This window comes from Coenobita brevimanus, chromosome 71, assembly GCF_032717465.1.
Source record: "Coenobita brevimanus isolate Jiangsu-jjx chromosome 71, ASM3271746v2, whole genome shotgun sequence".
NCBI lineage: Eukaryota > Metazoa > Arthropoda > Malacostraca > Decapoda > Coenobitidae > Coenobita > Coenobita brevimanus.
In genome coordinates this window covers 59,101,652-59,114,584 of record NC_137024.1, presented here as the reverse complement: position 1 = coordinate 59,114,584, position 12,933 = coordinate 59,101,652, and the positions used below count along the sequence as shown (strand labels likewise).

Here is a 12,933-nt window from a genome sequence, read left to right as displayed (position 1 = left end):
GTTAAGGTAGGTGTGGGTGGGGTGGGTGTGGCTGTGGCGGGTGTGTGGTAGGTGTGGGTGAGGTAGGTGTGGGTGTGGTGGTGAGGGTGTGGTGGGTGTGGCGGGTGTGTGGTAGGTGTGGGCGAGGTAGGTGTGAGTGTGGTGGCGAGGGTGTGGTGGGTGTGGGTGTGGTGGGTAAGGGTCTGGTAGGGGTGGATGGGAGAAGAGTGTAGTGGGGTGGGTGGGTCTGACGCAGCAACAGGTGGGCGGAGCTAGACTAAATCCATGGCCTCTCTCTCTCTCTCTCTCTCTCTCTCTCTCTCTTGATCTCGATCTCTCTCGAACCTTCTTCCACTCTTTTCTTTACTCAAGCCTGTTCGTACTCATAGCCTAAAGATCTGACTTGTAATTTCGACAGTTGCATGTCGCAGTCTGTGTAATAGACTGGAACTTTAACAAAAACTGGAATCTGCCATAATTACCCTCACGTAGTTGATAAATATTAATTAGTCCACCTTTTCCTCTGCTGCAATCTCATCTTGCTTTCCTCCACACCTCCCATCCTTCTCATCCTCTTCCATCATACCATCTCCCCTCCCCCATCCTCACACTCGTCTACCTTCCCTGGATTCCTCCTCCATCCTTCCTTCTCCCCCACTTCTACCCTTCCTCCTCTAGTCCCTTCATTCACTTTCCCTCCTCTTCATCCCCTTCCTTCCTCCCCACTTCCCCTTCCTCCTTCATTCCGTAGCACAATGATCCCCATTTCCCCCTCTGTGTGTTACTAACGCAAACTATAAAATGATGCAAAATATAAATTAATATCATAAGGGAGATACAAATACGACATAATAAATCCCATGACGAAATTGAGACCGAACGAAAACAGTAAACGAAAGAAAAATGACAAATTCCAGACGAAAGACCGTTTGAGACAAGAAATATATATACATGGCGAAGAGAAAAAAGAAGAAAGTCAGAGGACGAAAGAGCGCGTGAAACGAAAAGAAATGGAATAGGAAGAAAGAGGGAAAAATATTTATTCTCAAGGCACAAGACCATGATACAAGAAAATTTAATAAAAAGAAAAATTATTCAAGGGACAAATAATTCCCATGACGAAAAAGCGTGGGTCGAAATATAATGCAATAAAAATGCAGAAATAAATCAGTGATAGCAAATGCCAAAAAAAAGTGTTTAAAAATCAATTAATGAAACGAAAGGTAAAAAACGGAACAGTAATATCAAATCCAAGGAGGAATGAGCATGGGAGCGAAAATATGATAAACTTATTAAATAAAAAGATAAAAAGATTAATTATGAATAAATCCGAGCATGTGAGAAAAACTAATACAAAATGAAAAAAAAGAAACATGAATAATAAATCCCAAGAAGAAAGAGAGTGTGAACCAAAATGAATACATTAATAAATAAAGGAGGATTAAAAGCAAACCAACAAACATGGATAATTATTAACAAATCTCAGGAGGAAAGAGGCCAGGAGGAACCCAAAGGGGAGGTGATGAGGTTAGCTGTGATTGGTGGAGAGAGGAGAGAAAAATTGGAGAGAAAAGAGGGAGAAGGAATTGAGCTGTTGGAGGAAAAAAGTGGAGGAGGAATGAGTGGAGAAGCGAAATTGTGGAAGACAGATGGGAGAGAGGGACAGTAAGACAGGAAGAAGACGGGGAGGAGTGGAAAGAGAAGGGGATGGAGAGGAAGGGAAAGTTGGAGAGAAACGAGGGGGAAGGAAATGAGTCGTGGGAGGAAACTGGAGGAAGGAGGAAAGAAGTGAAGGAGAAAAATGTTGAGGAGGGAGAGGCAACAGAAGGAAGGAAAGGGAAGGGAAGAAAGTGAAACATGAGAGGGGAAGGCGACGAAAATGCAGGAGAGGAAATAAGAATAAATAATGAAATGAGAGAGAGAGAGAGAGAGAGAGAGAGAGAGAGAGAGAGAGAATAAGGCACTCACCTTACATCCTGACACACACTCATTGCTTACGGGTAGCAGAGGGGATCCTTTCTCACTCCCCGTTTTACTCCCTCTACTTCTCACCCTTTCTCCCCCTCACCTTCCTTCCTTACCTCTCACCCTTTCACCTCCCCACCTTCATCCTTCTCTAACCTGTAACCTTTACTGTCACTTCTTCTTACACTGTCTCCCGCATTCCTGTCACCTTTCTTCCATCACCCTTTTCACCCTTTTCACATCTTCCTCCTCCTCCCCCTCACAATCCCTCCTCCCTCTTACCCTCCCTTCTCCTTCTCCTCCTCCTCCTCCAACCTCCTCTCCCTTTCTCCTCTCCTTCCCCCCTTCCCCTCTCCCCTTCCCTTCTCTTCCTTCCTCCCTCCTCTCCTTTACCCTTCCACCTCACTCTCACTCTTCTCTCCCTCCTCATTTTGTCCTATGGGACTGCCCCCTCCCACTCTCTCTCTCTCTCTCTCTCTCTCTCTCTCTCTCTCTCAACTCAGCCTGTCAATACTCAGTGCAAGGCGAAAGTCGAGTATCCACAAAAGCAGGAAAAATAAGAAACGAAAAAATATTTGGCATGTCATTATCTAACATCTGGGTTGGTGGGAAAAATGTGTGTATGTGTGTGTGTGTGTGTGTGTGTGTGTGTGTGTGTGTGTGAGAGAGAGAGAGAGAGAGAGAGAGAGAGAGAGAGAGACCACATGGAGTTTACGGCGTTTACTTGGTGGTATGAGAGAGAGAGAGAGAGAGAGAGAGAGAGAGAGAGAGAGAGAATGAGGAATACTGTGGTAAGTGGTATGGAATGGGGCACTAAAAGCTGAGTATGATTTTACCGTCACTGTGGAGAGAGAGAGAGAGAGAGAGAGAGAGAGAGAGAGAGAGAGAGAGAGAGAGAGAGAGAAAGTGGGGGAGGGACGGTAGCAGCAGGGAAGAGAGGGAGAAGAAAAGGTTTGGGGTGGGGAAGGGGAGGGAAATGCTGGAGAAAAGAGAGAGCGAGGGAGAAGAGGAAGAGAGAGTAAAGAGAGAGGAAAGGGAGAGGAGGGAGGGAGGAGAGGGAGAGGAAGAAGGGAGGAGAGGGAGAGGAAGAAGGGAGGACAGCGAAAAGAGGAGATTGGAAGAAAAGGGAGAATACTAGAGGAAGGAGAGAGAGAGAGAGAGAGAGAGAGAGAGAGAGAGAAGGAAGCTGGAGGGAGAAAAGAAGGAAGGAGCTGAGAAAAAAAGAGGCGAGAGAAGATAGGATATTGGAGATTTGTGTGTGTGAGAGAGAGAGAGAGAGGAAGGGGGATGCGAAGCGAAAAGGTAAGGTGGAAAGGAGGGAGGAATAGAAATAGGGAGGGAGGAGGGAGGGAGACATCTCGTTAAGAAGGAGAGATGGGGGGAGGGAGGGACTTGAGGAGAAAAGTTGTATAGAAGAGAGAGAGAGAGAGAGAGAGAGAGAGAGAGAGAGAGAGAGAGAGAGAGAGAGAGAGAGAGAGAGAGAGAGAGAGAGAGAGAGAGAGAGAGAAAGAGAGAGAGGATTGGAAGATTGTTTGACCAAATAATAGTTCCCTTTTCTCCCCCCCCTTCTCTCTCTCTCTCTCTCTCTCTCTCTCTCTCTCTCATTTCTCCTGCGACACACTCCATCTTCATCCATCACTTCCCCTAACACCTCACCTCACCCTCAACCTCAACCTCACCCTCATCCTCACCCTCACCCCCATCCTCCCCCCTCTTACCCACTCTCACCCTCACCCTCACCCCCATCCTCCCCCTCACCCTCACCCTCACCCTCATCCCCATCCTCCCCCTCATCTCCACCCTCACTCTCACCCTCACCCCTCACCACAAGATATTCAATAGCAGTGATTTTATATAGAGGGATCATTGTTAACGTGCTCTCTCTCTCTCTCTCTCTCTCTCTCTCTCTCTCTCTCTCTCTCTCTTATACGGGCTTGTACTTCCTGGCCTGTGAAATGAGTCTTTAAGAGAGAACACATTAGAAGCTTAGGAACAAAGTTGGCTGATTGGTGGAGAGAGAGAGAGAGAGAAAGAGTCCAGCTTACCCATCTTTTCGTATTGGTAGACTTGTAATGCAAGAGAAACAACCTTATGTAAGAATCTACTGCAGCCAGAGAAGAGACTGAGTGTGATAGACTGACAGACATGTAGACAGACAGACAGATAGGCGGACATATGTAGACAAATAGATAGAGAGATTCATGGATAGATAGACAAATAGATAGGCAGACAAATATACATATACAGACAGACAGAAACAGAGAAAGAAGTAGATGTTAAGACAGAGAGAATAAAGCTAGCTCTAACTTACCCGTGTCTGCATGTTAGTAGACTTGTCAGGCAGAAGAAACACCCTCACGTAAGAGTCTACTGCAGCCAGTGGGTCGGGTCCTACCAGATCCCTTGCCTCTATCACAAACACCTCGAGGTCGGCCGCGTCGCTGTGTGGGCAGTTACGGAGAACTGATTAATGCAGAGTTACGTACGGTAGAGTTAGTTTATGGACACTGAAGTAGAGTTAGAATATGGAGAATTGAAGAGTTAGAATGTGGAGAGCAAGACAGGTAATGACAGAAGATAATCAATTTCTGCCCACTTCTTGTTCGCTGAGTTATGGAGAGTTAGTCTCTATAGAGTTAAGTAATGTTACTTTATGGACAGCTAAGCAGTTAGAGTATGAAGAACTAAAGATTATAGAAGGTTAGATTATGGAAAGTTAAATAAGTAATGAGGTAGGAATGAATTTCCATGTTTACTATAAATGATTGTGTTCACCTAATGGAAGTGGGGCATTGCAATTTAACTATTAAATCGCAGATGCAAGAACTTTGACAAGTCTTAACTGTGAAGTGGGAACGAATTCCATAATTACTATATTCTGGTCACTTCAACTAGACGTAAAATTAGCATCCTTCTATCTTGAATGCTGAACTATAACAAGAAAAGGGTAGAAAGCAAATAACAGTAGAAAGGGCAGAAAGCCGCAGTTTTGTCTTATTCAGCCACGGATCTACGAGAATTAAGTTACAAATGGACGAAAATCTTCGCCAAGGTGAGTAAATTATGGTCAAATCGACTATCCGAGCTAACCAAACCTGACTATCAACTGAGCTGAGAGAGGTTAGTGATCTTCATGTTGCAATAAAACGAACTAGAATGATGCCATGAAGAGTTACGGACGCTAAGTTACAGAAAGTTAGACAGAAAGTTAGTGAAGTGAGTGAGAGTTAAGCGTTCAGGGGAAACAGGATTAAGTGAGAGTAAGTATACCGGTAGCTGGTGCACCTAAACTTGGCCCAGATTTTCGTCCTTTTGCAGCATATTTCACGTTCAGGTTAGCTTACTTGCAGGAAAAGGTAGTGCTATGACTCTGCATCACTTCCAAGGGAATTCTACATGACTAGTATCATATTCTAGGATTAATCTTTTGTTGCAACTCAGCAGTCAAGATGGAGAGTTGATCATTTTAGCAAGTTGAAGCGAAGAGTGTTTAGTAACAACCAGAGGGACTAAAGGGTGTGGGAGAGTCGATTCAATTTACACTTACACCTACACACATGTACATCTAAATCTACACACCGGCTTTACATATACTTGCCTGCACGTAACACATCTCCCATACGTACACCTACCTGCACACGTTTACACCTACACCTACACACCAGCTATACGTACATCGACTGTACGTGCACAGCTCTACACCTAAACCTATACTGAACACCTGTACATACACCTGCTTCTAAGTAGGCATATTGCACCTATACACACGAGTATTATCTTATGAGAGACATTCATTTTGGAGTACGAATTAACTGAGTCCACATTTTACGCTCCCGTACACACACACACACACACACACACACACACACACACACACACACACACACACACACACACACACACACACACGCACACACTCAACCTCATCAAACCAGCGTCGTTAATAATATGTAAATTAAAGCAATCCCAAGTGTTCATTCTCTCCCGTTTTACGCACACACGTACACACGCACATACATACATACATACATACACAGACACAAACTTGCCTTACACACGAACACACACATAAAGACAAAACTGTACATACAAACAAACGCAATGCAAACACACACACACACACACACACGCACACACACACACACACACACACACACACACACACACACACACACACACACACAGAACTACTTAACCCTTATCTCCTAATTGACTCGGGGAAAAAGCGAAGAATGAGAGAGAGAGAGAGAGAGGGAGGGGAGGCAATATGGAGTGGGGATTGTGAGATGCTGCGAAGTGGTAATTATGAGTGAGAGAGAGAGAGAGAGAGAGAGAGAGAGAGAGAGAGAGAGAGAGAGAGAGAGAGAGAGAGAATCCCAGACAAAGTTCATCTGCTGAAGGGAAAGAGAGAGACACCCTTCTCGTTAGTGCATGAGAGGGAGGAGGAGGAGGAGGAGGAGGAGGTAACATTGGGAAGAGAAGGCGAAGGCTAGGAGGAAAGAATACATGAGGAAGATAAAAAGGGAAGGAGGAACTGAAAAGACGGAAAGAGGAGGAGGAGGAGAAGGAGGAAGACAAAGGAAAGCAAACAGCAATAAACCATATGGTCAGATATAGGCTGCTTGTTACAGAGTAGACTGTGACTACAAGATCTAACTCTACATGCTGAAGGATAACGATAGTAAAGCAAGAAGGCTCCCACTGCCTCCAAACCCTCCAGGAAAAAGTGCGAAGGACCACCATGCAGCATGGAAACACTGACATGAAATTTCACAGGAAAGACTGAAACGGAAAAGTTACAGTCTATAATACTTTATCTATAAGCTACCAGTTTGGACAACCTGAAAGAAAAAGTATTCAAATAAACAAATAACTACGGCATGAAATTATGTACGGGTACGTTGAGTTAACGGGGCGTCTGTTGACATAGCATGGAGATTGTAAAGTGCACAGTGTGGATGTTCAGGGGTGGTGCTGCAGCCTTGCCTGGCGCTTTTAAGGTAGGCAGCAGTGAGACAAGGAACTCTCCTATGCCGGACAAGTTCATAAGTTACCTCCTGAAACAGTGACCCCTTGTACATTAAAAAAAAAAAAAAATCCCGATGGTGGTCAACGAACTAACAGGGACCCTCAGTGATCCACAGCCCATCACAGGTCGAAAGTAAGAGTAGTGACCGTTAACTCAGGGCTATCTGTGCAGATCCTAGTCTGTGTTTATTTTACTTTATTTGCACTGAATAAACTGAATATATTATAATGGCTTGACGCGACCATATGTACGGGTACGTTAAGTTTACGGGTTGTCTTGTAGACAGAAGGGGAATGAACTTACACGTAGCTGGTAAAAGTAAGTTACTCGGACAGAAAAAAGTCAGCTGAGGATTCTCGTGCAAGTACTTGTCTAGTTTGTCTTAAAATGTCGTAACTGGGATACTGTTCACGGTATCTGAGGGTAATCTGTTCCAGATATTTACGACTCTGTTGAAGAAGTATTTTGCTTTATGGGACTGTAAAAGCTTTCCCATAATTAGGTAGCCATTACTCCTAGTTTGACTCGACTGGTCTATTTCAAAATATATTTTCATGTTTAAGTTGTCATATCCTATCATGATTTTGAAAACTTCAGTAAGATCACCTCTTAACCTGCGTTTCGTTAGATTAAATCATTAAAGTTCTTCAAGGTGTTCCTGATATGGTTTGATTCTCAGTCGTGGTATCATTTTTGTGATTCTTCGCTGTATTTTCTCTCATTTTTCTGTGTCCTCTACTCGAGATGGGGGAGCACTAGCGAGCTATACAAAGCAAGTATGACTTTTTCCTATTTAAACACGAAAGTTTTCCCAATAAAACCCACCAGCTTGTTTGCAAATTTACCGCCTCAATGCACTGCTTACTTGTTTTAGGTAATTTGATATCATCACACCAAGATATTTTCATTGTCCGTAGCTACTTGATAACTGGATATTATTAATTTTGTAATTCGCATGGACGCTGTTATTTCCAATATGAAGTACTTTGCATTTTTCTATGTTGAATTTCATTTGCCATTTTTCTGCCCAGCTTGCCGAAGCATTAAGGTCATTTTGGAGTAGGAGGAGGAGGAGGAGGAGGAGGAAGCAGAAAAAAAAGAAGAAAAAGTTCAGAGGAGCAAAGAAAAGAATTCAGTAAATGAATCTGATAACATTTTATACTGGGCTCCTTTTGCATTCCTGACGATTTAAGAGACAGACAGACAGACAGACAGACAAAGAGTCATGCACGTTGCACTGTCGTGGCCCCAGCTCATCTGAAAGCAAACCGAGTGGGCTCCTGGCTGGACATGCCCCCCACTGCATTCCACCATCCCCCTGTCAGAGGATAGGGAGAGAGATGGGGGGCTTCTGTATAACGGTGCAGTTCCGCCGCCGTTACCGCTTCAAGTACCTTACCAATTCCTTCAGTGCTACACCTGAATAATATTATCTGTAGATAGCGAGAATAAGCTAAAACATGTTACAGTCTCTCTCTCTCTCTCTCTTGGGGTGAAACCTGTTGCCTTCTTATAATAAAATTACTCCCTTTATTCTCCTTCCTGCGCCTCCTCCTCTTCCGTTCCTCTACTTTCTTTTCCATTCACCTTCCTTCCTTCCTTCCTCCCTTCACACTTTTATTTCGATTCACTCACCTCTCCTTCTGTCCTCCCTTCTTCGCTCCCTTTCTTCCTACCTTCCGTTCTCCTTTCCTTTATTCTTTTCTTCCGTTTTTCCCCATTTCTCTCCTGCTTTCCTTCCCTTGCTTATTCCTCTTTCGCTTTCCTACTTCGTTCCTTTCCTAACCTCCAGTTCCTCCATTCTATTCTTTATTCTCTCCTCATCTCATCACATATTTTCTCTTGTTTCTCTCTCTTCTTTTGTTTATCTTCTCTTTTCTTCACATTCATTATCCCATTCTTCTTTCCACTCTTTCCCTTCTTCACTTCACCTCTCTTTCTTTTGTTTCCCCGTCCTTGTATCTCCTCTTCCCCCTACCCTTCTCACTCTCTCTCTCTGGCAGCGCGGTAGCACAGTGGTAGCGCGCTGAGCTTGTGATCGGGAGGTCGCAAGTTCGAGCTTCGCCCGGGCTACCGTTGCCGGGAGGGGTAGCGCCCTCCTGTAACCCAGCGAGGCTATATGGCCTTAGTTGCCTAGCTCGGGGAATTCATTTCTCCATTCTCTCTCTCTCTCTCTCTCTCTCTCTCTCTCTCATCCTGTTCCAAACTTTCCCTTTTATTTTCAACTTGTTCGAGGTTTATTGATGTGAGAGAGAGAGAGAGAGAGAGAGAGAGAAGAGGAGGAGGTAAAAGAGAGAAGATAATTCCAGGAGGCCCAGTTCTCTCTCTCTCTCTCTCTCTCTCTCTCTCTCTCTCTCTCTCTCTCTCTCTCTCTCTCTCTCTCTCTCTCTCTCTCTCTTTTACCCCCACGCAATGTCCCCAGGGGGGTCGCGTCACGCAGAGAGAGAGAGAGAAAGAGAGAGAGAGAGAGAGAATGACAAATGGATGACAAATACCCAAGAGACTGATAAATGACACTCTGAGGAGTCTAGGAGAAAAAGATACTCCGTTCTCTGACGCCCAAGAAACATCATATGTGGTACAAACCTTCACTTGTCACCATCTGGGCACCAATACCAACCGTCCATACTGAATACATACCCTGATGAATGAGTCTTGGAGGAGTCTGGGATCAAAAGTAATTGTGGTGGAGGAAAGGATTAGAGGGATAATTATACTTTATTCTCTCTTTCTCTCTCTCTCTCTCTCTCTCTCTCTCTCTTTCCTACCTCTCTAAATGCCTGCCTGCCTGCCTGCCTGCCTGCCTCCCGTCACATCATTAATAAGGCATCCAACACAAACTGTCTCACACGCTCCAACGATTTATCGGTTCCGTTCACACTGCCTGCCTCACCTTGTCACAACCTGCCTGCCTCACCGTGCCTTATTCTGCCTGCCTCATCTGGTTTCATTTTCCTTGATTCACCCTGCCTGCCTCACATTGTCTTACTTTCCCTGTCACACCCTGCCTTTCTTAAACCCTACCTACCACCAGTGGCGTCACCAGGGGGGGGCTAGGGGGGCTTAGCCCCCCCAAATCAAGGACTCAGCCCCCCAAAAATTGAAGCCCCTCAAAATAATAATAATAAAAAATCACCAGCTTACATAGTATGCTTGCAGCTCGGCATTGACCCACCTAGCTTTCCCCCAACCCTCTACCGCCAATCCACTTTTATTCGTGCATCCATATTAGTTTAATACAATATTATTTATAGCTATATAATATGATAAGTTATTCACAATTTACGTAAACTTGACTCAAATCATAATAGTTATAATATTTTAGTTTCTCATATACTTTTTCCAAGCTTGGTTTTCTTTGAAATATATTTATTGCACAAAGAATGCAAGATTGTATTAAATTTATCAAACTTATTATATATTTACAATATATAATATGGTATATATCAATCACGGAGCTTTAAAATTGGATTATGCAGTCTAAAATATCTGATCTATGCAATTTTTCACAAATTCGAATGTTCAGAGTATCGGAAGTCGGAATGTTTGTTTACATTGAGAAGTGTCTGTGAACTGTGGCTAAATCCTGTGTTGTTTTCGGCATTATTTGAATGTATTGGTTTCAGTGGCTGTATAGACGTTACTACGTTCCGGTATATTACTAGCCACCTCACTTTACCTGTTCATTTTTGTTTTTACGGATATGAGATCTAGCCTGTACTTTATACAGTCATCAGTACTTGGTTCAGTCGACACTCGACTGTCAGAACTGAATGTCATTTCCCTTTTATAGGCTATTCTACAATAATACGTTTGCGGATATCAGCCAGCAGCCACTCAGGTTATGAAAAGGTCATCTAAAGATCCTCAGGGACAGGGTGACATAAGGAAATTCTTTCGCACCCGCACCTCCAAAGATGACTCAGATGAGTGCCAAGAAGTGGCTGTTATTGGGAATGAGGTGCCACAAGCAACCCCAGATAACCTCAAAGCTGAACCCATTCAGACGTGTAAGTAGCCCTATATCAAACTTTTTCAGTAGTCATTTTATGAAGCTTAGGCCAGGATTTTTTTGATTGATTTATTTTTAAATTGGCTAGGCCTAGGCTATTTCTCAGTGTTGCAAATATATTGTCCTAAACGTACAGAGTGGGAAAGTGAATGGCTTTGTTTTCCTATCACAGTACCGGTAATGGAAGATAAATCTTGGCAATTATATCTGTATACATTGAGCTTCTTTGAATTATCAGATTTAATATGGTAAGACTAAGAAACCGTTATGATACCACATAATACTAGCAGTTTAAGAAAAACTTATCTGCAAAAAGGCTTTATACAATTACGCTGTACACATTATATCATAAGGTTTACTGATACCTAGTATTAGGCCCATCAATATTCATGTGTCCTATAAGTTTCTTATTAATACGGTAGCCTGTAAGACCTTATTTTACTTTTTCTTCATCTATAGGTCTCAAAAATTCCCCTAAAACTGCGCAATTTCCGAAAAATTTTCCGGGGGGGCTTCCAGCGCCCTCCCCGTACCCCCAGCTCCATAGGCTCTCTTCGCTCGCCCCCCCCTTTTACCTACACCAGGGCCACAGCCCCCCAAAAATCTGACCCCTGGTGACGCCACTGCCTACCACTCTATCTGCCTCCCTCATACCCTGCCTACTTGTCTCACATTGACCAATTCAGTCACTGTCTACCTCATGCTTTGCCCACCTCACTCCCTCTGTCATTCCCTGCCTGTTTCTCCCCTTTCCTCCTTTACTCACCCTACCTCCCTCCATCCTTCTCTCCTTGCCTCCCTTCCTCCTTCTTTCCCCCCCTATCTCACCCTGCCATCCTCCCTCCCTCCTGCTTTCTCTCTCTCTCTCTCTCTCTCTTCTTCTGCGGATCAAATAAAATGCATTTTACTTGTATCATTTATTGGTCCTCAGAGAGAGAGAGAGAGAGAAAGAAAGAGAGAAAGAATGGTAAAACACATATGCAAATTAGAGACAGGGATTAATGATAGGAAGGAGAGAAGGGGAGAGAGAGAGAGAAGGAAGAACAGGAAGGAGGCAAAAAATGGAGGAAAAACAAGAGGAAAGAGGGAAGGGAGGAGGAGGGAGGGAAAGATGATAAAGACGGAAGAGAAGAAGAAGGGAGGGAAAGAAGAGCAGAAATGAAGAAGGAGAGAAAGGAATAAGGACGGAGAGATGGAGAAGGGAAAGAGTGAGTAAGAGAGAGGAAAGGAGGAAGGAGGAGAGAAAAGATGAAGAAACGAGATAGGAAGAGGGGAGGAAAAGAGGAGGAGGACAGGATGGAGAGAGATAAGAGGACGAGTGGAGGGAGAGAGAGACAAGAGGCGAAAAGTGAGAGAGGAGGAGGAATAGATAGAAAGAGAAAGGAGAGTAAAATGGAACAGAGGGAGTGAAAGAAAGAGGGAGAAAAAACAAAGGGATGGAAAAGATGACGAGGGAGAGAAAGAAGGAGGGAAAGAGAGAAAGAAAGAAGAGAATGGGAAAGGAGGAGAGATATAAAGGAGGAGGGAGGAAAGGTAAGAAAAGGGAGAGAAGGGAGGAGGAGAAGAGAGGAATTAAGTTGTTCGAGGGTAAGATGAGTAGAGAGAAAGAGAGAGAGATGAGTGGGACGCGAGGGGCTGGAATCTCTGGTATTTCTTTCTTCTTTCTAATGAGAGAGAGAGAGAGAGAGAGAGAGAGAGAGAGAGAGATCAGTCAGTTATATCTTTCAGTCATTCAGTCACAATACGACAATCTGAAAATCTCTCATTCATTCTTTCTGCACGCCAGCCCCCCCCCCTCTCTCAAATTGAATAATATCCCTTTTACCTCTGCCTTTTATTGACGTTTTGAAAGAGAGAGAGGGAGAGAGAGAGAGAGAGAGAGAGAGAGAGAGAGAGAGAGAGAGAGAGAGAGAGAGAACCTAGTAAGCTTTTCTCCCCCTGCATGAGC

The 12,933-nt window shown here is 44.0% G+C and overlaps 1 protein-coding gene across 1 annotated transcript in view; it reads right to left on the bottom strand.

The window, feature by feature from the left end:
* The window catches only part of LOC145406811 (uncharacterized), a 47,031-nt gene that overhangs the window by 6,704 nt on the left and 27,394 nt on the right, over positions 1 to 12,933 (bottom strand). Inside the window, exon 7 of the mRNA XM_080277908.1 lies at positions 4,256 to 4,385. Coding sequence (XP_080134034.1) covers positions 4,256 to 4,385 — 130 coding nt within the window. The remainder of the gene's footprint in view (positions 1 to 4,255; positions 4,386 to 12,933) is intronic.